Raw genomic sequence first — 27,598 nt, 5'->3', positions numbered from 1 at the left:
GCCTCTGATTCACCTTCTTCTCCTCCTTTGTCTTTGTCTCTTCCTCCTCCTCTTTCTTCTTCATCTCTGTCTCTGTCTCTCTCTGTTTCCTTCCCTCCCTCTCTCCCTTAACCTTTTCCAGTGTCACACAGCTAGTATCTGAGGCCAGATTTGAACTCAGATCTTCCTGACTCCAGGACTGGTACCTATCCATTGTGCTATCTAGGTATCCCACTTCATTCTCACTAGTCTTGTGAACCTGGAAAAATCACTTAAGCATTGTGTCCCTCAGTTTCCTCAACTGTAAAATGGGAATAATAATAGCACCTACCTTATTATGAGGACCAAATGAGATAATATTTGTAAAAAAAAAAAGCTTTGAAAATCTTAAAACACATTACAAATGCTAGCTATTAGTCTTACCTGTGTGACCTTAGACAAATCACTTAGACTTTATGAATCTCAGTTTCTTCCCCTGTTGAATGAGGGGATTAGACTAGATGACCTCTCAGGTCTAAATCTGGGATATTCCCTTGTATAGACTCAGGCCCAGAGATTCTCAGTCACGTGTCCAAAGACACACAGCCAGTCAATGCAGAGATAGGGCTTGACCCCAGGATGACAGACTCTGTCTACAGGCTCTAAATTCATTGCTCCTTCATTAACCTAACCTTATTCACAGTTAGATTTCCATTCCCTTTCATTCATCCTTGAGCTTCAGCTGTTCATTCCCACAGTTTGTCTTGTGATTCATTTCCTTCTATTCAGATAACTCTTTGCACTTAATTCAGGTCACACATCTAAAGAGGTGGCTATGCTCCCATTTGACAGAAAAGTGAGACCCAAATGGAGTGAGAAGATTCCCCCTCTCTTGTCCTTCCCTCTCAGGGAGCTAAGTGATGGAAATCAGAGAGACCTGCAGTCAAATCCTGCCTCAGACATTTACTAGCTGTGTGACCCCAGGCAGTCACTTAACCTTGTCAGCCTCAGTTTCCCCATCTATAAAGCTGGGTTAATAACACCACCTACCTCCCAGAGTTATTATGAAGATCAGTGAGAAGACATAGGTAGAAAGCTTCTCAAAATAAAAATACTCTATGTTATTATTATTATTTTTCTCCTCCTCCCAGAACTCAAATAAATTAGGAATAAGGTCTCCAGAGGTCTTAATATTACTTACTCATAGCTGGAAGACACCTTCATATTCCACGAATCCAACCCCCTCCTTTTACAAATGAGGAAACTGAGACCAATGACTTACCCAAGGTCACCCAGATAGAAGTCCCAGAGCCAAGATTTGAACCATGGTGGTGAAATAGGCTCCATATCCCATGCTTCTTCTACCTTGCCAGGGAACCCAAGCTAAAGCATGCTCCCTTCTGGGTCCTAACTGTGAGATTAAGCACTGGAACAAATTCTTAGAAAAAAAAATCATCTTAGTCAATTTGATTAAGCAACCATAATAGGAGGTGAAGAATGGGGGAAACTCGACATGAGTGCAGCCCTTAATTGTCTCTATTCAAAGATGAAGGAAATTCTAATAATACAATTTGGGGAGCTACTATGAAGATCCTGGGACAGCCCATCAGGAAGCCCATTTAACTAAGTTAGGTGGGCCATTTGCCTATGGTTTAGAGACCCCGAAATGCATAGCATCTATTTCCTGGAAATTGTCTGAATAGAATGGGCATTGTGGCTGGGGACTGTCATTAGATAGTTCTTACTGGGTAGGAAAAATGGAAATTGACTTTGGTCTTTGCTTAACTCTATATTTTATGTGCTGTGTGTTCCAAGTGCCGTTGAGAAAAGATCTTTAAAGATTTTCTTCCAGATACTTTTGTAGAACGTCTTTATTTGAAAACCCTTTCTGTGGTCACAGTGTACTTTGTAGTAACTACTGCAGGCAAGGTACCCCCTGCAGAGTAGATGAATAGATCCGGAAATGTGCCTTCCAGTGTGGTTGGGGCATTTCGTTTAAGGAAAAGGGGAGATAGATGGGTGGATGGATCAATGGATGGACAGAAGGGAGGGAAGAAGAAAGGGACCAGAAAAAAGATAGTGAGAAGGATAAAAGGAAGGGGGAAAGGAGAGAAAAGAGAGACTGGGGTAGGGGAGGAGAGGAGCAGGAAGAAGAATAAGAAAAATGCAGCAGAAAGTACACTGAATCTGGAAGCAGAGAACTTGGATTCAAATTAAATCTCTATGTGACACATTCTCTATGTCCTTGGGCAAGTATCTTTAATCACTGGGGCTGAGTTTCCTAAAATTGAAGATACTGGACTAGGTAACCTTTGAGTTTGGAGGGATCACACTAAGATCCTATGATATTAGACAAGACACTTCCCTCCCTGGACTTCAGGGTCCTCATCCATAAAACAGAGTATTGGGCTAAATGGTCTGCAAGGTCCCTTCCATCTCTAGTGCTATGATCCTTTGAGCCAAAGAAACCAAGGCACAATTACCTCAAAGTTACATCTGTTCTGTGCACCATCACCTGGTTGGAAAGTCATAGGGCCCTAGACTTAGAGCAAGAAGCCATGTGAGATTCTATCCAGCCCAAACTCCTCATTTAATCGACGAGGAAACATGATACAGGTAGAAGTCCTTGGGCAATGGCACTCAGGTAATAAACAACAAAGCAAGAATTTGAATCTCTATCTAGCATTCTCTCCACACTAGGACAATGCATCCCCAAGCTCTCCAAGGAACTCTCCAAGGTCACAGAGGTAGTAAGTGGCAGTGCTGGGAGGCAAAGGGGCAGACTCAAGTCTGAGCTGAAACTCTGGTCAGGTATAGCCTTAATCATGTCACTTCCTTTGGTGAGCAAATGAGAGGAGAGGAGGCAGGGAAGGAAGAGGAGAGACAGAAACACAAAGGCAAAAACAGAAACACAAAAGCAGAGACAGAGACATGGAGAAAAAGAGACAGAGACACAGATGAGCAGAGACAGAGAGATGTAGAGAGACAGAAATGGAAGGAGAGGCAAAGAAAGAGAAGGGGGAAACAGAAGGAAAGGGAGTAGAGGAAAGGAGTAGGGAAAATAGGGGGAGAGAAGAGGAAAGAAAGAGAAAGAAGAAGGGAATGAAAGGGATGAGAGAAGAGGAAAAGAGGAATGAGAGAAGAGGAAGGAAGGGGAAAAGAGGAAACATGGGTAGAAAGAAGTTGAAATGTGAACGAAGAGAGTTCAGCTCACCTTGGCTGTTCTTCTCAGGCTCCAGATGCTTGAGGCCATCTGCAAACACTGGGAGGGACCCATCAGCTTGGCCCTGTACCTGTCTGATGCCGAAGCCCAACAGTTCCTGCGCTATGCCCAGGGCTCTGAGGTCCTCATGAGCCGCCACAATGTCGGCTACCACATCGTGTACAAAGAAGGCCAGTTCTACCCCGTGAACCTTCTGCGCAATGTAGCCATGAAGCACATCAGCACTCCATACATGTTTCTTTCTGACATTGACTTCCTACCTATGTACGGACTCTGTGAGTACCTCAGGTAAGTGCGGGGCGGCCCCGTATGAGTTCTATCCCCCTTTCTCATTCCTTGGAGGATCCAAGGATTTCGAATTGGGAGGGATCAACACTATAAGAAGGGTAGGCCAACTGGGGCTTTGTCCAGGGTATCAGATTTTAAGGGCACTAATAGCAGTTCAAGTCCTTTGGCAATACAATGGGAACCTATAGGACAGTGGGCTGGAGTGAGTGAGGCAGCAGCAGTCTGAATCTGTGTTACTCTAGTGAATTTGAATGAACAGAGTAAAGTAAATCCTGATGCTGATTTCAGATCATCTCCTGAAAGGATTAGGCATTCCCTCTGGAATTCTTAACTTTGTATCCAAAGACCCACAAAATGATTTCAGAGGATCTGCAAACTTGCATGGGAATACACACACACGTGTGTGTATGTATGTTATGTGTTATATATATTAACATCAATGTAATTGGATTCCTTTCTAATCCTGTCTTATCTTATGAATTGAAAAGCATTTTTTGAGGAGTTGATAGGCTATACCAGATTGCCAAAGGGAAGCATCAAACACACACACACACACAGACACACACACACACACACACACACACAGGAGCACCCCAGTTCCAGAGACAGACTGGAGCCTCTAAAGTTGCTACTGTGATATGATGGGGACATCATGTGGCCAAAAAGAAAATTAAGCCCTGAAGATTCCAGAAAATTTTGTAGACTTTTGTGGTCTGTGTGGCTCATGAGACTTGTAAGGGATAAAGGTACAGAGAGCTTTTTGATTCAGCACCTTCATTTTCCAGAAGAAGAAACTGTGGTTCACAGAGATAAGTATATGTGACCCTGAGCCAGCAGAGATCTTAGCTCTCCTTCTTGCTGGAGCATCTGGGTCCAGTTGAAAGAGCCTTAGATTTGGAACCAGAGGGCCTGAGTTCGAATTCCAGCCCTGCCACTTACTAATGATGTGACTTGGGGTAATTCTGGGTCTCCTAACCCATGTCTGTTCTGGCCTGACAGAATCTTTACTGATAATCTCAAGCGTGATTTTCCATAAGTTCTCATCACTCATTGCCTGGACTACTACTTCAGTAGCCCTCCATGTGCTCCTCCTGCTCTAATCCATCTTTCCCTCATCTAAAAGTGATCTTCCTAAAGTGTAGGTGTGACTATGTGTTCCCTTACTCACTATACCCCAATGGAACCACATTTCCTCCAGGATCAAATATAAAATCCTCTGTTTGGCATTTAAAGTTTTTTTATAATATGGCCCATTCTTGTCTTTCCAGGCTTCTCACACCTCACTCCCTTCCAAATACTCTATGTTCCAGCTCCTTAAAGTTCTCATAACACAACACTCCATCTCCCATCTCCTTGCCTTTGCCCCGGTGATCCCCCATGCCTAAAGGGCTCTTTTCTTTCCCCTCTGCCTCTGAGTTTCCCTAGATTCCTTCAAGACTCAACTCAAAGTCTACCTTCTATGGGCTTCCCTCAGCACACACATACCCAATACCAGGACCCTCCCTCTGAGGCTACCTCCCATTCACTATATATTCATCTTATATAAACCGAGTTATTTGCATCTTGTGTCCCCTTAAGTGGAAGGTCTTTGAAATCAGTGACTGCTTTTTGCTTTTCTTTGTATCTTTGATGCTTATGAAACTGCTTGGAATATAGACAGCACTCAATTAATCTTTGCCACCACCTCTGTAAAAGGAGACAATGTGTGGTGTCTGAGATCTTATCCAGCTCTAAATATGTAATCCTGTTTTCCTGTATGACTGGGGTTCAGATTCTGGATCCACAACATTCCACCTGTGCAACTTTGGGCAAATCATTTCCTCTCCATGCCTTGTTTACTTGCTCTAAAAAATAAGGTCAATGACCTTGGAAATCTCTTCCCACTTCTGTGATCCTTGGATCCTATATAAGTAGCAAAGGGCTGTCCTCTTAGGGCTCTTCATCATCATTATCATCATCGTCTTCACAATAATAATTCCTATTTCTTTAGCATTTCCCAACTTTCCTCATGACAACCCTCTGAGATAGGCATAGTAAGTATTATCCCACCCATTCATGGAAGAGCAAATTCAATTCAACTTAACAAACATATTTACCATCCAGAGAGGCTAAGTCATTTACCAAGGATCACCCAACTACTAAGCATCAGTTCCAGAATTCCGAGGATCCAAGTGTCATTGATTTAGAGCTGGAAGGAATTTTAGAAATCCTTAAGTCCAACCCCTTTGTTTTGCTGATGAGAAGGTAGCTGACTTAGATCCAAACAAAGCGAGGATGGGTCAGAGCAGGAGTTCAAGGCCAGACCTTGGGCCCCAGTGTTTGTTTTTGATTGTTTGTCTGTCTTTAATTTCCACTGCACCAAGTTGCCTTTCATTCAAATCCATCCCCAGAAGCACTTCTCTCCTTTTCCCCCATCTGCCTACCTTGGCCATGTAGAACAATGCTATCATTACTAGAAGGGGTTTACAAGTTTGTGTAGCATAAGCCAAATCTCTCTTGATTTTACGAATGAGAAAACTGAGACCCATAGAAGTTATACGATTTGACCAAGGTTATTCTGTTAATATATAATGGAGTTGCAGCCTCTTTTGACCCCACTCTCTCATGTCTTGCTTCATCCTTGCTCCAGAAATTGCCCACCTCACTAGAAATTGGTCTGCAAAACTGAATGATCTCCAGGCTTTGAAGGGAAAACATCGTTCTTAAAATCCCACTTTATGAAACTTAATTTACAAAGCCCGATAGCCAGAAACCTCTGATCCCTCTGGCTTAGCTCTGGGAAGGTCCAGAATGGATTTTTCCTTCTCTGGCTGATTTCATATCTTTGGAAACCAGTGAGCATTTTTATCAGCCATTCCTGCATTTATCGGTCCATCAGGGATAAATCATCTTTAAGTTGTACCCGAAAGAGCACAGAACTGGATGTCAGAAGAGCTAGATGTATGACAAGGCCCTATAATTAACTGTATGTGCAGCCTTGCATAAGTCACAGCCTCCTTTGTAAAACAGGAATCCTGGTGTCATAGGTTTAGAGGGGGAAAGGACCTTCAGGGTTATCTAGTCTGATCCTCCATGGGATTAAGATCCAGAGTTGGAATGTCCTTCAAAGGACATTGAGGTCAACTCTTTCATTTTAGAGATAAGGAAACTGAGACTGTAAAGGGGAGGAGACTTGCCCAAGGTGACAAGAGCATAGCTTTGGAGTTGGAAAGGACCTCAAAAGTCATTTGACCATTCCCCTCAGTTTACAGATGAGTAAAATGAGGTTCAGGAGACTTCAGTAATCGGTCAGTCACTTGAACCTGTTTTCTGACTCCAGAAAGACTGGACTCCAAAGCCAACACTCTGCACAGCAGATGTCTCCTAGTCTGACTGTCCTAATATTTGGTGATTCTATGATGCATGGAGACTTAAAAACCAATGACATTATGACTGTTATGGAAGTCTTTTGCATAACTACACATGTATACCCTATATTGAATTTCTTACCTTCTCAGTGGGGATGGGTGGGGAGGGAGGAAGGGAGAGAAGTAGGAACTCAAAGTATTAGGAGCAAATAATGAGAATTGTTTTTGCATACAACTGAGAAATAAGAAATGCAGGTAATGGGGTATAGAAATCTATCTTGCCCTATAAGAAAAGAGAGAAGATGAGGATAAGGGAAGGGAGGGATGTGATAGAAGGGAGGATAGACTGGGGGAAAGGTAAGCAGAATACATGATGTCTTGGGGTGAGGGAGGGAGGGGAGAGATGGGGAGAAAATTTGGAACTCAAAATCTTGTGGAAATGAATGTTGAAAACTAAAAATAAATAAACAAACAAATAAATAAAAACAATGACATTAGGTTATAAGACAACAAAGGAACCCATGGATACAGTGCTAGAATTGGAGTCTGGCAAACCAGAATTCCCGATTCAGACATTTTACTAGCCGTGCGACTCTAGGCAACTGACTTAACCTCTCTCAGCTTCAGTTTTCTCATCTATAAAATAGGGATAATGATAGTGTTTACCTTACAAGATTTTGGTGAGAAAATTTGAGCATATAAAAATGCTAGCTATTATTAATAAGCCTTTCCAACCTTCATTTTAAGAATGTGACATTATTAATACATGCAAGCAGTAGCTAAGCTCAGATAACATCATATAGTGGAGGGAATACTGGACTGGCTGCCCAGAAGACCTAGGTACAAATCCCAGGTCTTACTGTCTTTGTAACTTTGGTGATCTCAGAGAAATAACAGGGCATAGTGGAGAGAAGATCCACCCTAGAATCAGAAAGACTTGGGTTCGAGTCCCACTTCTGACACAGGCTAGATAAGTCACCTTGAGCAAGTCACTTCAAGTCTCTAAAGTGCTGCTCAGCTCTAGTGAAGGGAACTTCCACACAAAGAGCTCTTTTAATAAAAAAAAAAATCCAAATAGGTGATTTTCTTGGTTGCGGGGAATGCTTAGTGAACCTTTCCTTTCACCACTGCATGTTACTATACTCTGTACTACTTAGTTGCTTGGGGGCCACTGAGATGATACATGACTTGCTGAGGATCACATAATATGTATCAGAGGTTGAGAATTCTCTGTTCTGTTCGTAGGTGTAGACTTTCCCCCTCCCCTCAAAATATGTTTACATGCACACATCCACACAGGTGCATTTGGGCAATTTGGCCACATCGCATAATTTCTAAGAACTTCCATTTTCTCATCCATAAAATGGGAATGCTATTTGCCACATCTATTTGATCGTACTATTTTGTGTGGGAAGGGCTGAGTAAACATTCTACCTCTGTATAAATGTCAGTTATCTCAAAATACTTTCCCCACATCAGCTACATGAGGTGGTATGTATGAGTATCCATCTGACTATTTTACAAATGAGGAAACAGGCCCAGTGAGGTTAGACAATGTGCTCAAGGCCACGCAGCTGGTAAGTAGGAGAGTTGGACCTTTGACCAGCTCAGTGATCCCAACAGACTGTGCACCATCCTTTGGAGCTATCTTTCCCAGCAGTAGGGATTTGTTCCTTTGTCCCCAGCTCCTCCCTTATGGTCTGGTGGATTTGAGCCGAGGCTGGCTGGGCTTTGGAGATGCTGTCTACAGCTGAGAAACTGAGCTGAGGTACAGCCCAACAACGGGGGTTCAGCTCGTGACCCGTGACCCCGGCCTCATTAGCTTCTCTGCTCTAATTGAGTTCTCTATTGGAGCCTTCCCCACCAGGGGACACATGGCTTCCAGCCCATGGCCGGCCAACAGCTGGTCAGGCACATCCCCCTCTTCCCCATGTACAGAGGACCTCGGCCATCCAGAGTGATACAATGAGATGGTGCTGGGAGCTTCACTTGACGTTGTCCTGTAGCTTGTTCAGAATCTGCTTTCTTTCTGACCGCAGCCCAGTTGGACTTTGCTAATTTGCACAGTCAGCTTCCACTGTGGGAAAGATAAGAAGGCAGTGTGGTGGAGTGTGTATGCGGGATGGGTAACTAAATTAAATCCAGAGTCAAAGGCCCTGGATTTGAATCTGGCTGCTGCCACATATTCCTTTGGGCAAAATACTGTATCTCTCTGGGCCTCTGTTTCCTCACATGTAAAATGGGTCTGATGGTGCCACGTGGGTGACACAGAGAACATAGTATTGGACCTGGAGTTGGGGATACTTGACTTTCCTCCTCAAACACTGAACCTGGATAAATCACTTAAACTTTCTCAGCCTCAGTTTCTTTATCTCTAAAATGGAGATTAATAATAATAGCTGGTGTTCATGGGATTGCTGTGAGGATCCACTGAGTTAGCCTATGCAAAGCACTTTATAAACCTTAAAAAGTGATTGCCATTAAAATTAGGAGGTCGAACTAAATGATCTGAAGGCACCTCCTCGTTCTATTCCTGTGATCTTTGACTATTCATACATGTGCACATATATACACATATGTATATATGTGTGTGCATATATACATGTATGTATTGTGTGTGCATGTGTATATGTGTGTGCATACACGCATGTGTATTTGTGTATATATGTATTTATGTGTGTGTGTGCATATATATATGTGTGTGTGTGTGTGTGTATCTCCATATAGCCATGTATCTTCTCTTAGAGTATTGGACCCACCAAGTGAACCATTCCTGCTTTCAAACATTGGCATTTCCACTGCATGGGGAACCAAGTACTCTTACTTGACCCTGACCCTATCGTCTACTGGCAGTCTGTGACCAAGAAATGACAATCCAGATGATCGTGGGGATAACATTTCCAAGAAAGGCCCTTTGAGAAATACACCTTTCCCCTATCCACTTATGCTGTGTCAGAAATGATTACCAGGGAGCTGTGGCAGGAGAAAAAGTTGGAAAACTCATATATGTTTTCTGAGGCTCTGGGGTATGCAAGAAGGACCAAAGACTCTGGACTTGAGTTCAAATCTCACTCTGATATTTACTACCCATGTGACCCTGAGTCCTCTCTGAGCCAGTTTTCTGATTTGTAAAATGAAGGATTTGGGCCAGAGGACCTCAGAGGTCCTGGGACCTTTGATCCCAAGACCTTGAACAAGTTATGTAACCTTCCTAGGTTTCAGTTTCCTCACTTGTAAAATGAATAAATTAGACTAGATGGACTCCACCATCACTACCAGCCACAGATCTGTGACTCCCCCAAGTAGGAATCTTTTTTTCCTGCCTTCAAAAAAGCACCACATCATTGAGGGGGAAGCACCACATCATTGAGGGGGAAGCACCACCTAGTGGTTTCCAATAGAAATGACACAAGCTCTTATCACTATGAGACTAATGCTTTTTAAAAATGAAATTTCTGTTTCTGAGCCCTGCTTCTCCCTGGAATCTCTCTCAGTCTCCCCATTCCCTCTCTCTCCTTTCTTCCCCTCCCCTCTCCTGCCCTTCCCTCCCCTCCTCCCCTTCCCTATCCTCTCCTCTCCTGTCCTCCCCTCTCCTGTCCTCTTCTGTCCTCCCCGGGCCTCTCCTGTCCTCCCCGGGCCTCTCCTGTCCTCCCCGCTTCTCCCCTCCTATTCCCTTCCCTCTTCTCTTCACTCTCCCTCTCTCTGTAGCTCTACTCTCAATATCTGTTGGTCCTTGGGGAGCATGAGGTCATTGTTAACACCCCTTTCTATTCTAATATTCTACAACACATAAAGGTTACAACAACTGAAGCAGTGGAAATAATAGTGATAGAAGGAAACATCATAAGATCATAGAGCCAGAACTAGAAGGGAATTTAGGGAAAATGGATTCCAACTTTCTTATTTTTCTTAAATGAGAAAAAGGGCCCAGAAAGTTGAAGTAGCCTGCTGAGGGTCACAGCCAAGAAGTGTCAGATCATTGGGATATGTAGGTCTAGAGCTAAGGTCTACAAGGAACCTTGGAGACACTCTGGTTCAACCTTCTGATTTCGCAAATGAGAAAACAGACCCACAGAGGTTAATTGACTTGCCCATTAGGCACCATTGCATCAGTATATCCAGGGTCTGTGATTTTATCCAAAAACAAATGACGGGGATCACGGCCCATCTATAATGTAGTAAGTAGGACATAGCAAATTGTCCAAGGGCTTTAAATAGTTTGTCCAAGATCACACAGAGAGTAAATGTCAGAGACAAAATTTAAACCACTCTCTTCCCTACTTCAAATCCAGCATTCAGTCTACTACACCATATTGTCACATGCTGGGGGCAGTTTTTACTTTGGGTATTGAAAGACACTAGATGCCCTATAAAGCAGATTCTACTTCCTTCGGAGATTGTGAGAGTCGGGTTCAACCCAAATAAAATGTTTCTCTCCCAACATGTATTATTTTCCATCATACCCATCTCTAGAATGATGGCAAGAACCCAGAGTCGACATCTCCTGGATCCTGCAGGAAATGTTTCATAGCCAACATTTCATGGTTTAGTAGACCATGAACAGGTAGTGATCCAGGAAAAGGACACCTCTGGGAATGCATCCCAACAGACCCCATTTATGGGAAATAATAGAGTGGGTCTGTGTGGGAATCCAGCTTTGATCTCACCCAACATCCCAAGATATTGGCAAAATCAGAGATGTTCACACTGGACAATGAGTCCCTCCACGAAACCTTTGGGCCTCTGTTTTTGGACACACCTGAACCAACAGTTTCCAAGTTCAGACCAGATCTTTCCAAGATCACCAGATGAGACAAAGCAGCAAGGAGGCAAGTTTGGAGGGAGTAATTTACAAAGAAAATACAAACTGGGCCTCTCTCTGGAAGCTTCTGTTCTACTTACTGACTTTTGGAAGGTGGGAGCCAGGCTATCTACGTTGAAAAAAATGGCACTCACATATACTTCTAAAGTGTCTGGCACATAGTAGGCATCGTATAAATATTGTTATTATTACTTTTATTAAAGTATCAATCCCAGAGTGTTGGAAAATTCCTAGCCATCTCTAGCCATGCCATTATCCGTAAACTACTCCCCCTTCCAGCTCTCCTTTTAACTCCCCCCCCCATTAGAATGTATTGTCTTTGGAGGCAGAGCGTGCTTGCTTCCTAGTATTTGTATCCCAGAGCTCAGTACAGTGAATTCTTGGCCCAGAGTGTTTCATAAAGGTTTTATCTGTGGATTTATCTTTCAACCTATCTCTGTCAGTCCATCAGTCAATAAAATTTATCAAGTGCCTACTATGTATCAGGCACTACGCCAAGTTCTAAGGATACAAAAAAAAGAGGCAAAAACCCAGTCCCTGTCCTATTTTTAATCGATTGGGAGAGACAGTATGCAAACCACTGTGGACAAAGAAAACATAAACAGGAAAAATGGGAAATGCTCATCCAAGGGAAGGCACTGGAATGAAGGAGAATTGAAGACTTCTTGAGGAAGTACTACGTTAGCTGGGACTCCAAGTCAGGGGAGCCAGGTGGTGGAGATGAAGAAGGGTAGAATTAAAGAAGGATAGCCATTATCTTCATGACCTGAACATGGTTTTTCAACACCAGTCTTCTGGTCACAAGTATAAGATGAGGGAAAGTTCCCCATTTTTTCCAGGACTCCAACTCGAGTAACATAGTAGGCATTTAATTAATGCTTATTGACAGACCTGACTTTCCAGACTTTGATGATGCAACAGAATCATCCCTACAGAGGGAATAGTTTACCAAATTTAATGAGGAGTTGAGAAAAGAACTCAGATTAATCCTTGGTCACAGGAGCTGGTTTTCAGCCACAAGTCATAGAAACTGATATCCACACCAGAAAGAGGAAAGATCAGGGAATTCTTTCAGGGCAGCCTTCCTTGTCAACACCATCATCTCAGCTACACCTGGGTCCCCATTGGATTTTTCACATGGTCTACTATTGGATCAAATGGAAACAATCATCCCTTCTAATGGGAGACCCCTTTGGCCTGCTGTGAAATAGAACCTTTCAGGAGGATACTCAGAGCCTCAAAGGAGAACAAATGAACAAAGTGGGTGGAGAGGAATGAAGACCTTGTCTAAAGCAGATTCCTTCATCACCATGGGAAGCATCATTCACAAAAATGACTGTCAGAGAAGGGAAGTCACTTTCTCAAAAGAGACCATTAACAGCATGATATTCTCCAATGGCCATGAGCTGCCTCAATGCTGATAGAACTAATGGTGATTCCAGAAGGAAGTGGGTAGAGGAAAATACCATTATCCTAGTCACTTCAAAGCATGCCAGTTTTCACCTACCAAATCTTGAAAGAAGGCAGCTAGGTGGTACAGTGGACTGGGCTTGGAATCAGGAAGCTTCATCTTCGTAAGTTCAAATCTGGTCTCAGACACTTGTGTGACCCTGGGCAAGTCACACAACTTCACCCTGTTTGCCTCAGTTTTCTCATCTGGAAAATGAACTGGAGAAGGAAATGGCAAACCACTCCAGTATCTTTGCCAAGAAAACCCCAAAATGGGGTCACAAAAAGTCGGATACAACCGAAATGACTGAACAACAAAAATCTTGAAAGAGGGATGATGGAAAGCCATAGGCAGTCATAGAATCATAGAACTAGTAAAGTGAAATGACTTGCCCATGGTCACATAGGATACGTCAGAGACAGGACCTGGACCTTGGTCTTCCTGCCAGAATCCTACCTCTGACACATATTGGCTATGTGACCTGAAGTAAATCAATGTATGTGAGTGTGTGTGTGTACATATATATACACACATATATATACATATATGTGACATATTTATATATATATATATATATATATATATATATGACATAGAGAATTGATCCCTTTCTAGAAACAGAAATAGTTGTTGATAAGAAGAGGGCAAAGAGAACATGAGGGTACCTGCTGTACCACTTGAGGAGGCACAAGAAAAAAGGGTAGAATTGAGGAAGGCAGAAAATCCCATAGGTGGATTTTCCTCTCTTCACAATTCTACCTCAGGCAATGCTTGTCCTACTGGATTTACTAAGTTTATTCTTTCAGTATCCCATGAGTTAGTTATGTCATGAAGAGGGACCTAGGCTGGTTACAGTGACCATACAGATCCTTCTGTTGGAAATCAAACTACAAACTGAAGGGTTTGGGATACAACAAAGAATTCCACTTTGGTCCATTTCTATGTTTCTCTTAAAGCAGTGATTCCTATCACAAATGGCAAAAAGGTGAAATCAATATATGGGAAGCCTGGAAACTGTACTTTCTGCCAAGCTGTCTTAAACCTTATTCCCCATCCTCTATGTCTTCTCTCCATCACAGGGGTTATGTGCAATCTCTCCTTAAAAAGAAAATCGTTCTGAGGTCAGGGATGTTAACGAATCCAACCATTCTTCTTCAAACTGCCAATTTACCAGCCTTTCTGAAAGTGGTCTTTTGCCCTCCATGGGAGTCCATTGGAGCAGGCTGTTTACCTTCTCTAATCCTCAGCCCTCCCCTCTCCCTCCACCTTCTCCCATGTGCCCTTCTCTACCCACCATCTTGTGTCATTTGAGTACTGACCAGGGCCAGAGGGAGGACAGATGTTTGCTACTATGTGATTTATTGCTGTGGTCTCTTGTTTCATGAAGAAGAGGATAACTGAAAGAGGCTGCCCTTTCTGCCTTTCTCCCCACTCTCCCCTCCCAACCCACTTTCCATGATGATGCCTTGTGGCTGCCTAGAATGATGATGGTCTTGCTGTGCATGCCAGACTCTCTGTACTCTACTTTGGTCAGACCCCTTGGAGGGCACCATATTGGTTACAAGACAGATATCACAAATGAGTGTAGTTCAATCCAACAAACATTTATTAAGCACCTGCTACAGGCAATGAACTGTGGTGAATGCTAGGGATACAAAGTTTTGTTTTTTGGTTTTTTAAGTCCCTGCTCTCAAATAGCTCATACTTTTTTGAGGGAAAACTAGTGCAGGGATTCTTAATATGAAGTCCATAGATTTCAGGGCATCTATGAACCTGAATGGGAAAAAATAATTATATCTTTACTTTCACTAACCTCTAAGGGGATTTTCGAATTTCCTTCAATTATTTAAAAATATGATTTGGAGAAGGAGCCCAGAGACTTCATGAAAGTGCCAGAGGGGTCCATGATACATAAAAAGGTAAAGACAAGGACAGCCATAGAACTATGACCTACACTGTGAAGTGACTCAAAACCAGGGTTGAAGTAACAGTAACATTGTGTGATGATCCTCTATGACTGACTTAGTTCTTCTGAGTAATGATCTAAGACAATTCCAAAAGACTCATGATGGAAAATGCTATCCACATCCAGGGAAAGAACAGATGCATTTCAAAGCAAACTAGTTTCACTGTTTTGAGTTTAATTCCCATAGCTTTTTGTGTGTTTTTCCTTTTGTTTCTTTTTTCACAACATGACTAATGTGGAAATATATTTTACATGATTGCACATGGATAACCTCTATCAGATTCCTTGCCATCTTAGAGAGGGGGAGAGGAAGAAGGGAAGGAGAAAAATTTGGAACTCAAAATCTTTCAAAAACTGAATGTTGAAAATTGTCTTTACGTGTAATTGGAAAAATAAAATATTGTTAAGTTTTTAAAAAAAGAAACAAAGTTGAGGGCAAGCAATTGAAAGAAATGTGGAAAAGAAGAAATTTAGTAGGCACATGACAGCAGTTTTAAATTATTTGAAAGGTGATCATATAGAAAAAGGATTAGACTTGTTTTACTTTGCCCTAAAAGGCAGACTAGGGACAAATGAGTGGGATTTATAAGAAAAGTGAAGATTATTCACCCATTATTTTAAAATAGATCAGAACTGAATTGTCTCACTGGACAGAGAGTAAACTCATTATCACTCAAGGGTCATTCACTGAAATTTGAATGAATATATTAAAGGTGATTGATGCCTCGAGTAAGTATGGTTTGGAAAAGATGACCCACCTCTAAGGTGTCTTCTTGCTCCAAACTTAGGCTCCTGAGGTCCTACAAAGATCCAGATTTAAGTGACCCTCTTTGGTTCTGTGTTCTCTTTCATACCAGGAAGTCAGTCATCCAGCTAGACCTGGCCAATACCAAGAAGGCGCTAATTGTTCCAGCTTTTGAAACTCTCCGATACCGTCTATCCTTCCCCAAGTCCAAAGCGGAGCTCCTATCGATGTTGGATATGGGGACTCTCTTTACTTTCAGGTAAGGAGTGACACTCACCTGTGGTTTCAGCAGGTGATCCTTGGCAATACCATCACTAACATTTATATCACATTTTAAGGTTTATGAAGTGCTTGAGTGTTTGATGATACAGCCTTAGGATGATGCCATTTTGCACATCAGGAAATGGAAGTTAAGGGACATGCTCAGGGTCACAAAGAGAATAAGGACCTGAGGAAGAATTTGAACTTAGGTCTTTCTGACTCCAAGTCCAACACTCTCTAGTATGCCACATAATGGTCTCGATACGTTTCTCTCCTAGTACTAACTCCAGAAATGGTAGCAAGGTTGAAGGAGGCAGGGTCCTTTTAAAGGATACAGTGGATTCATTGACCTAGAAAGGCCTCTCACAATGTGCTTCTTTCTACAACTACAAAGAATTGGCTTGTTTTTCCACACTGGATCTAAGGTAATGTTGCAGAAGGGAAGATTTGTGAGAGGGATGACTTTTTGTACTGACATCTAAGGTAGGCTTCAGGTCGCTAACCCTAGTTACCAAATGTATGTTATAAAAGTACTCTACATTTCTGAGTAATACTATTGGTTTTTGCCTGGTAGTCAAGGCTGTGAGTCAAGCTGGAAGTGACCTTAATGGTCATCTGGCCTAGCCCACTACCCTTCTCATTTTAAGATCATAAAGCTAGAGCTAAAAGAAGACTCAGAGGCCATCTGGCCTTGTCCTCTTTTGTACAGGAAAGGAAACTGAGGCTCAGGGGAGCTGAGGGACCTGACCAAGGTCACACAGGGAATAAAGTTCAGAGACAGGATTTAAACCCATCTCCTCTGCCTCCACCATACTTTCTAATGTACCAAATTATTCTTTATGATGCCTTTACTACAAAGCAGAAAACCCAGACCCAGAGAGGGCAAGCAACCTGCCCAAGGTCACGGTAAGTAATAGAGCTAAGGCTGGGAACCCAGGTCTTCAGGGTCCAAATCTAGGCCTATTTCCAATATGACACCTTCAGGCCTCCTTTGTGTAGAATACTCTCCAAATACATGTTGGAGGCCAATCTCTAAAGCCCCAGGCTCCTGATTCTAGACTTGGTATCCTATTACCCAAGTGAAAGCTTGTCAGTAAAAATGCTTTAAAATTTTTTTATTACTATTTTTTTCTTCCATTCTCCCCCATCGACAAGTTTGTTTGGCTCAAAACCTCCTCCTAAGAGTTCTGGGCATCTGCTCCCTAGGGCCCCTGTGGACCTATTTCTTTTATCTTGCCTGTTGAACAGCTCTTTCCTGCCCCAGGATTTCCATGAAAAGCATGACTCCATCCCCTTTGAAGCAGAGCTGTCAACAGCCCACAGGATTAGGAAGAATACACTCTGCTTCCTGGAGACAGCTGGCCACATAACCAAGGAGGGGAACCTGGAGGAAGGTTCTTCTATAGCCTCTGAAGGGAGACCTGTACCAGAAAACTACTGCATTCTCTCCCCCTCCTTTTTAATAAATGCCATCCATTTTGAAGAAATAGGAGAAAAATCTAATCCACAAAAGCATCCTTTTTAAAGCAATTTTCACCTAATGGAGTGGCCTGGCGGAGACAATTTGCAAAATGGACCTGAGAGGCCCAAAGAAGTTGATGTCGCCCTCAGAAGTAAGCCATTTCCTCCTTGTTTCCAAGAGACACAGGGCCCTGAATGGCACTTTGAAGGGCAGGCTAAAAGCTTACCAATGTGAGTCCAGACAATGAGAATGACATGCCCCAAACAAGCTTATTTTAAAAGCTCGCTCACTCTCTTCATTCCCTCTGGCTCATTCTCCTCAGTCAAAAATGCCCACAGTAGCCTGATGGCCTCTTTCTAAGGAGAGGATCCAGCCGAGCCAGCTTCATTCCTCCATCTCATGGGCAGTTTCTAATGATGTCCGTTCAAGCTGAACCTGTTGGGATAATTAAGGGAGGAAGAGGGAAAGTCCCTGGTGAGCAGCCCCTAACTGGATTCAAAGATCACAGATTTGAAGTTGGAATAAAACCTTAGAAATCATCTCGACCAACTGCTTCACATAACAGATGGGGAAACTGAGACCCAGAAAGGAAAGGCCACATGATCTAGTGGAAAGGATACTGAATTTGTAATCCAGTGACCTGTGTTCAAATCCTCAGCTCTATCATTCAGTAGCATGGCAAAAGTGACTTAATCTCTCTGGGCCTCAGTTTCCTCACCTGTAAACTGGGGATAAGTAACATTACCTACCTCACACGGTTGTGAGGATGTGTTTGTAAAATCCTTTGTAAGCCTTAAAGCACCATATAAAAGTTATTGTTGTTAGGCAGCCAGGTGATACCATAGTACACAGAGCACCAGGCCTGGAGTCAGGAAGACTCATCTTCATGAGTTCAAATCTGGTCTCAGGCACTTCCTCGCTGTGTGATCCTGGGCAAGCCCTGTAACCCTGTTTGCCCCAGTTTGCTTATCTGTAAAATGAGCTGGAGAAGGAAATGGCAAACCATTCCAGGATCTTTGCCAAGAAAACCCCAAAATGGGGTCATGGAGAGTTGGATACGACTAAAAGGACTGATCAAGAAATACTAATTACTATTAATGGCACTCAACATCTTAGTGGTTCAGGCCCCTCTCTAAGAATACAAATTATATAAGGGTGGGCAATCACAGCTTGTTCATCCCCCCAAAGAAGGTCACATCCATATTCTCTCTGTCTGTCCCTCCTTATCTTTTTCCCCCATCCCCCATCCTCCTCAGCTTGTGAGTTTACAGCACATCAGAGTTTTCCATGTTTGCCATTGGGAGCAGGAGATAGGAAAGAGGGAAAAAACTGCATTGAAATCTAAATCTTGATGGCAAAAATAATTCAAAACAATAATTTTCTTTTTTTAAATGTTTTTCAAAAATGTTTTGTTGACATTCTTTTTTGTACCGTCTGACTCCCCACCACCACCCCAAGAAAGCCCTCTCTTATAACAAACAAGCTCAATGAACACACTGGTCATGTCTGAAAATGTAGGCCTTGTTCTGCCCCTCTGGTCCTCCACCTCTCGGCCAAGGAGTGGGAGAGGTGCTTCACCATCCATCTTTTGGGAGTGATGACTCAATTTTGTCATTTTTCAGATGAGAAAACGGAAGCCCAGATAGGGAGGTGGCAGAGTCAAGATTTAGACTCAGATGTCCTCACTCTAAGTCCATTCAAACTCAACCTTGTCATTTTTCAGATGAGAAAGCAGAAGCCCAGATAGGGAAGTGGCTGAGTCAAGATTCAGACCCAGACGTCCTCAGTCTAAGTCCATCCAAACAGACCAGAGATCCCAAAGCCTCAGATAATCAACATTAGACCATTGGCAGGCATGATCATTGATTGCAGATTGCCTGTTTAGTCAAAGGTTGCAACCCTCAGTAACAAGTTTCCCAAGGACAGCGGCCCCAATCCCTCATTTCCAGGGCTGCCTTGGCCCTAGAGCTATTTCTAGGGATTAGCCCTGACATCTGACAGCCTCATCTCTTTTCCTTCCTATAGGCTTTATTGAAATGCCATCACTTGACTTGTCATTTTTCTGCCAGTTTTCTGAGCTCGGTTGGTGCCTGTCAAAGGCACTGAGCTGACAGAGACAGAGACTCAAAGCCCAACTCCTAAACAGGCAGGAGCAGCCCAGTGACAACTCCCTTTTCTCTCCTCATCTGAACAGCTATTCTCCCTGTGGCTTCAGAGTTGTCCTGGGAGCCTAGACCTCTAGAGTTGACTGAGTCTTTGGAGAGCTCTACTCGCCAGGGCTAGATTGTTTTCAGGTACAGGTTGGATATCTGCCTTCAACCTTTGGATATCTGCCATATTGTAATTGCAGTCCCATATTTTTTTACAGAGGAGGAAACTGAGAGGCACAGAGGTGGAAAGTGGCTTGTCCATTGTCACATAGGGAGACAGCAGGAAGGTCAGGCCAACATCCTGCTGCATTCTGTCCTACTCTTTCTGCTATACATGAATGTTGGCTGAAGAACAACAAAGATATTCAATTCTGAAACCAATACTGGAAACATTTGCAACTTTCCTTGCAGAAGCTCTTAAACCTAAACCATATACATATTCTTCCTACCTCTCTCTCTGTCTCTCTTTCTTTCTTGTCTTTCCCAAAACTTTAAACTCGGTGCCCTCTGAAGTCCATACATTGCACACCAATAGGTCCCTGCCCAAACTCCATTTAATGGCTGTTTTCTGGACCCTTCTGGCTTCAGAGTGATTATCAATAGTAACTGTTGCTCTTTCCCTCCCGGCTTGATTTACTTGTTTTTTTTTTCTTTTGCTCATTAAAAGGGCCATTCCCTAATTACTTCTTAAAGAGGCCTATTCATTGAATGGGCATTACCTCACTCTAAGTGATTACCTGAATAGACCAAGGTCTCCAATTGCTTCCTTGGCCTTCTCCAGTCATCCTGATGAATATCTGGTCACTGGATCCAGATGGCTCAGGAGAGGAAAGTGAGGCTGGTGACCTTGCACAGCCCTCCCTCACTCAAAACAAAGTCAAGTGCAAGTCATGTTATCAATTCTCTGGTCATGGTCTTCAAAAATGAAGGATGAACACAGACCTCTGAATAGACCAAACTGCTTGAATGCGGACCCAGTTGACTGGGTAACTCAGCTCATCTGCTCCCTTCTGTCTCCCCACTTCCTTCTCCTCTCCAAAGGAAGGTAAATTTGGATGGCCAGGGGATGCCCAGTTAACTTGGATTTATGGGCCAGATTGCTTTCTGTCTGTCTTTCTTTCTTTCCTTCTTCCTTCCTTTCTTTCTTTCTTTGTTTCTTTCCTTCCTTCTTTCCTTTCATACTTCCTTCCTTCCTTTGTCTTTCCAAAACTCTTAAACTCAGTACCCTCTGAGTACCATACACTGCACAACAATAGGTCCCTGCCCAAACTACACTCAATGTCTCTTTTGGGGACCCTCCTGGCTTCAGAGTTATTATCAATAGTGACTGTGGCTCTTTCCTTCCCAGATTGATTTACCTGTTTCTTTTTCTCTTGCTCATTAAAGGGCCATTCCCTGATTACTTCTTAAAGAGGCCTATTCATTGAGTGGGCATTACCTCACTCTAAGTAATTACCTGAATAGGGAAAGGTCTCCCATTGCTTTCTGGGCCTTCTCCAGTCATCCTAATGAATATCTGGTCACTGGATCCAGATGACTCAGGAGAGAAAAGTGAGGCTGGTGACCTTGCACAGCTCTCCCTCACTCAAAGCAAAGTCAAGTGCAAGTCATGTCATCATTTCTCTGATGGCATAGTCTTCTTCAAAAATGAGGGATGAATACAGACAGACAAGGGGCAGCGGGGGAGACAGAGAGAGACACACAGAGAGAGACAGAGAGGAGGAGAGAGACAGAGAGAGGGAGAGAGAGGAGAGTGGAGAGAGAGACAAGAGAGGAGAGAGAAGGAAGGAGGGAGTGAGAGAGAATGAGAGAGAGAGGAGAGAGAGACAGATAGGGAGAAAGAGAGAGAGGGAGGGGAGGGAAAAAGGGAAAAAGCTTCTCAAATAGCTGCCTTCCAAACCTCAATATGGTCATTAAACCTATTGAATCTTAGTAGTACAAGGTCACTCAGTAATGTGAAAGAAAAGATGACTAAACAGAAATCTAACTCTGAGTGATTGCAGTGACTGATCTCAAAGAACAGATGAACAAATGGTCTTCTCCCTTTTTCCAACAGGGGAGTCATATGGGTGCATTATATTGAATACACTGTCAGACAAGGTTCCCATCAATTGGCTTTACCATACTTACAAGGGAGGGCACATTCTTGAGAGGTATATCGAGAGTGACTGGAATATAATGGGAAAAGGCACCCACTGTAAACATACTTTTATCAGATACTTGACAAGCATTTAAATGAACAAATACAAATTGACAGAGAGTATAAAGCCATCAGATTAGAGTCAAAGAGTGATATCAAGGACAAAGTAGACCCTAAATATTCAAGTAGAATTTGAAGCTGGCCACTCTCATTTCCTGCCTACTTGTAAATTTCATCATACGTAGCTCTCATTTGGCATCACAGGTTTAGTTCTAGAAGCAACCTCAAAGGTCATCAGGTGCAGCCCTCTCATTTTGCTGAGGTAGAAACTAAGGTCCAAGGAGTTGAAGTTGCTTGCCCAAAACCACACAGGTAGTAAGTGCAACAAATGATGTCTGAGCTCACGTTCTATGAGTCCTAACCCAAACTCTTACCAACTTACCATTCTGCCTCTCTTGGTACAATGATGCAGAGAACAGAAGATATATAAAAGGTCTTCTAGATAGACAGAAGATTGTGTGGAACAAAATGGTGGCTAGGTTGCTATGACAGCATGGGTCTGACATCCTGATCTTAAAAAGTTGTGCACATCAACCTATGCCATCTTTGGCCATGTCGACGCTCTTAACACTGATTCCATCACTCCCTTTACCAGTACCTCATCTTTATTTATGTCCTAAGGTATCATGTTTGGACAAAAGGGCATGCCCCTACCAACTTTGCCAAGTGGAGAACAGCCACCACCCCATATCGAGTCGAATGGGAAGCAGACTTTGAACCATATGTCGTGGTGAGGCGTGACTGCCCTGAATATGACCGAAGGTTTGTTGGGTTTGGCTGGAACAAGGTGGCCCACATCATGGAGCTGGATGCACAGGTAAAGTGAGCCCCAAACTCCCCAGATCTCATAGAAATTAAATAGAATTAGGGAACGTTAGAGACAATTCATATCAGGGACCAATAGGTTCAATTGCTCTTACTTTACAGATGAGAAACCTGAGGTTCAGAAGAGGAAAAGGACTTACCCAAGGTTCCACAGGCCTAGAACCCAGACTTGAATTTGAAAGAACTGGCATTCCATTGACCATCCATTTTACTCCATTATAGAAAATCCCTATAATCTCTTAATGATGAGGCAAGAAAACAATCATTAGCTATTGATTCTTTCCTATGGCACCGAACTAAAGGTGAAATCAGCCTCCTAAACCATTAGCCTAGAGAAGGAGCCAATTTTGAAGTCAGGACTAGCTCATGAATGGTCATGAAGAAAGCAAATCAAGTTAGAAGACCAGTTCCTATATTTCAAATTGCAAAACCTGAGCAAGTCATGCCCATCCTTCGAACAAAAAGGTGGTTGGCAGGAGCTCAGAGTGCCATGGGGACAAAGGGCAGTGCTCTAATTCTAATGGGTTATTACCTTAAAAAATGGAAAATCTGTAACAATGACCAACTTAACCCATGGTCATTGAGTAATGAGTTGTCCAAAGCAAATTGTTTAGGTAAGTTGAGGTGGTTTCCAGAAGTGTTTGGTGCAGAGAATGCCCAGTTTAGGGGCCCAACTCTACCACCTTTGACCATGTTTGCACACAAGTATCCCTTATTCCTTCAATCCCTCAGCTAAAATCAATTGGCAGATCGTCCATAATCTACTAAACGAACTACATAAACTGCGTCGACTGTTATCGACTTAGATGGCTCTTGGAGGCACGGGGAAGGGCCAGTATGTGTCATAGGCAGGACCTGGAACCAGGAAAGAAAATCTTCCTAGCAGATGTGATGGGATTTATAAATAAAGGATAGGAAACATAATTTAACCCTTTCTTGTTGATTTAGGGTCCTCAATATAAACCTCAGTTATTGTCCTTGGTTGGCCATGTAATATACTCCTGGACTCCCAGAGACTATTGTTGATGGTCCCTACACCAAATGACCCCAGATGGCAACAAGAGGAAATTTCAAATTTTGTTTTTCTTGCAACAAACCCCACGAGGTGGAATATATGCCCATTTTACAGAGGGGCCAACTAGGTTGATAGAGGGGAAGTAAATTGCACACTGTCAAATGGAAAAAAAGTGAGGTCTGGTACTTGACGCTTGGTCTCCATACTGTATACTCTGGAGCACTCCCACCTTCCTCCTCTCTATGAGACTCAGCTCTTACTACCTGTTGCTATGAAGGAGGTCCCCTTCCTAACTCATTGTCTCTGAACTGCTGTGAGCTCAAAGTCTGATGAATTGAGTCAAAAAGTAAATAGACTCTTGAGTGATGGCCTTAAGGACTGACTCTGCCTTGAGTCAGCAGCAACAACTGCACCATAACCTGAGAAGACACCTTAGTCAGGACAACCTCATGAGATTTATTGAGTATTACTATCCCCATTTTATGGACGAAGAAATTCAGGAATGTAGAGGTAATACGTCTTGTCCACGTTTGTATACCTTGAACTGTTGATCTCATGGGCATTTATTTTGAGGAAAGTAAAGCTTAAAGTGTCATATACATACACATACATAGAGAGAGACAGACAGACAGACAGACAGCGAGAGCTTTCTGGGGCCAGTGAACATAGGAGCAATGGTCCTATAGACCCAAAAGCCTCTCATCATAGAATATGTTACATCACAAGAACATAATTTACATTCATAATGACAACACTGGATCAACACAAAATGATTAAATTATGTTCTAGAAACGTTGTGTGTGAACTAAGACTTGGAGCTAAGCCTGCCTGACTCCACACTTAAAAAGCTGCTCAAAATTTAGGGGCCATTGTATAAATGGTATAAAATGTCCCTTCCGGGAGAACAAAGTCTTGCTAAAATGACAAGCTTTAGGTCACAAGCCATGTACCATCAAGCGCCCTGTGCCAGGGTCTTTAATGGGTTGGTGAGGTTGGGTGTGTCTCAGAGAGCTAAAAATGTCAGAGAACTGGTCCGTGATTAGATGAGGCAGGTCTAACAATTTTTGCAGTTGAGAAATCTTGGTAGAATATTTTCATTTTGTTTGTTTTCTTTCTTGGCTTTTTTCCCCTCTAGCTTCCAGTTTTTCTGGGGTCTACTCTTGTTTCTTTCAAGCTTAATGTATGCCCTAAATGTTATTACAATTGGTTGGGCCAGTTCTTTTCATGCCACTGAGGCACCCTCTATGAGTGTATATTTTTTTCATACCTTGCTCTGCCCCCCTTGGTTCCCTGATGTCACCATAAACCACCAATCAGTAAGGACCTGGGGATGGTTCACTATGCTCATTGTTGGTGTCTTTCTCTCCCAGGAGTATGAGTTCACTGTGCTCCCCAATGCCTACATGATCCACATGCCTCATGCACCCAGCTTCGACATCACCAAGTTCCGCTCCAACAAGCAATACCGCATCTGTCTGAAGACCTTGAAGGAGGAATTCCAACAGGACATGTCTCGGCGCTATGGCTTTGCTGCCCTTAAATATCTCACGGCTGAGAATAACAGCTAGCATAATGGGTCCCTTCATTGGGAGATCAGAGACAATGGAAGGTGAAAACCACTTGCTATTCTGGGCCCGGTCTTAAAAACTCAAAACTGAGAAATTATTTTTGGTTTTTGTTTTGTTTGGATTTTTTCCTTCTTTTTTTCCCCTGGTCCAATCCAGCCATTTTTGCTGCAGAGATCTGGGACCGTGCCCACTCCTCCCCCATCTCTCACTTGAATGCTCTAAAGATGCAGGCATGTAACCCAACTGGACATCCACCAAGACCATGGGGACAGAGAGATGTGGCCAGAGAGAAAGGGCTGATTTTCTTTCCAACAAAGCAACAACAGACCTTCAGAATGTTTGTAGCCACTGGATAACCATGGCACTGCTTTCAGCTGGGAGGGGGAAGTGGAAATCTTGGGTTTGCCATCCTATGAATTTCAAAATTAAAAAAGCCACTTTGCTTCTCTAAAAGTGAACTTTCTCCTTTACTCTACTGATCTAAATGAGCACCCAAGGGCAGAGGGGTTGGATTGACCATTTGTCATCATGAAGATGGAAGAAGCTCTTTCCCCCTTGGGAAAAGAACAGAAGGGGGATGCCACTGACTCACACCTTTAGATCACTTTGGTTGGTTCTTTATCCTCAAAGTCAATCTTTTTTGTCTGGGAGTACAAAATGAGAGGTGGGGGAAGTAATTGCTTTAAGGCTCAGAAAGGAAGTTGGTGGCCTTGGTCATTTTCATTCACTTCTCATGATCCAACACTGAAGATTGATGTCTGGAGCCAATAGTGAAAAATTGACTGAAAGTATAAAACTGGAAACAAACACCTGTGATTTGCATCCCTTGCCTTCTAAAAATGACATGAGTGGAATGAGGACAAGACAAGGGATGACTCTTTGCTGTTGACAGGACAGTGCACCTTAGGAAAAGACACTGAGGCTGGGGATGTTGTGTGTCATTCTGAAGTGAGCTTGCCCCTCAACCTTGGACAGACATTGCCAAAGCTGCCAACTCTCAGAATAACTGGATTACAAAAGAGCTTCATTTTGAGGAATAAAGTCTCCTTTGGGAGGGGAGGTGGATTTCAGGGAAAGACAAAGGTTTTGCCTCCGGGCATGGCCATGCCCACTTCACCATGGACAGGGAGAGACCACTTTGACCTCTCTAGGAACCTGCTGGAGGATCCCCCGAGAGGAGTCGCCACCACCCAGAATGATGAGACACTGGACTTTTGACCATTTTCTTTCTTCCTCACTATTACTGTTGTGTTTACATTGGCAGGAACGAGATTTCATGCACTACCCCCTCTGCTGGGCTGTTTGTATCAAGTCGCAATGTGGCCGGAGAAAGCCAACTTTAATAAATGAGAGAACAGACTGTTCCTTTCGCTGTCCTCCCGTCTCCTCCTCTGTTACAATGCCTCAGAATCCTTCTGTGGCAGAGATGTTCGAATCAATGAGTAGCACATTCCCATTCCTTGACCCACCCTGGCCTGGTCATGCTGAGGTGTTCCACCTTTCCTCTCCCTACTTCAGGTTAGGTTTTTGTTTCACCTTTTGGCCCACAAGGGACATTTTTATTTTCACCCAAAGTCCAAAAGCAGGTAAGCCAGACCATGGGAATCTTTATTTGAGAAGTGACAAGGACCTTGGAGGTCATCTACTTAATCCAGTAGTTCCCAATGTGTCTTGTTCCACTAACTCCTTTCCCTACCATCATCACCACTAAAAAATGTGTTTTGACCCCCTAAATAGTTGAATATACTATAGATAATATCATCTGCAAATTATTTCCTGCTTAAGACCCCATTAAAGAATTTTTAATGCAAATTCCTTGGACCAGGCGTGGGGAACCTGTGGCCTTCTAGGTCCTTGGGTGTGGCCTTTTGACTGAGTCCAGGTTTTACAGAACACATCCTTTTATTAAAGTGATTTATTCTGTGAAGTTTAGATTCAGTCAAAGAGCCATACTTGAGGACCTAGAAGGCTATATATGGCCTTAAGGCTGCAGGTTCTCTACCTCTGAAGGCTTCAACCATCATCATGAACCTCCAAATGGAAGCCACTGATTCTAGTCCCACTCCCTCCCTTTATATTTGAGAAAACTGAGGCCCAGAGAAATACTATGACTTATCCAGGGTCACACCACTTGTAAGTGATAAAGGTAGGCTTTGAATTGTCATTAGAATCCAAATTCTTTGATCTTTATGGCACATTCTGCTACCTCTAAATGTAGACAGACATTTGAGACAGAGCAAATGAAAATCCCAGGCAAACTATCACCAGGCCCCTCCAAGGAAGTTTAGTTACTTAAAGCACACAGTTATATAATTTTT

General features: G+C 43.0%; 1 protein-coding gene across 2 annotated transcripts in view; it reads left to right on the top strand.

Annotated features, from left to right (window-relative positions):
- LARGE1 (LARGE xylosyl- and glucuronyltransferase 1) overlaps nt 1–26,656 on the top strand; it is a 611,843-nt gene extending 585,187 nt beyond the window's left edge. For both annotated transcript variants that reach the window (XM_072655854.1, XM_072655855.1), the window contains exons 12-15: nt 3,191–3,469; nt 15,912–16,058; nt 22,494–22,689; nt 25,083–26,656. In XM_072655854.1, coding sequence (XP_072511955.1) covers nt 3,191–3,469; nt 15,912–16,058; nt 22,494–22,689; nt 25,083–25,280 — 820 coding nt within the window. In that variant the 3' untranslated portion in view covers nt 25,281–26,656. The remainder of the gene's footprint in view (nt 1–3,190; nt 3,470–15,911; nt 16,059–22,493; nt 22,690–25,082) is intronic.
- Nucleotides 26,657–27,598: the final 942 nt, after the last annotated feature.

This window comes from Notamacropus eugenii, chromosome 3 (genome assembly GCF_028372415.1).
Source record: "Notamacropus eugenii isolate mMacEug1 chromosome 3, mMacEug1.pri_v2, whole genome shotgun sequence".
Lineage (NCBI taxonomy): Eukaryota > Metazoa > Chordata > Mammalia > Diprotodontia > Macropodidae > Notamacropus > Notamacropus eugenii.
Note: the sequence above shows the minus strand (reverse complement) of the source record. Positions and strands in the feature narration are given on the sequence as shown.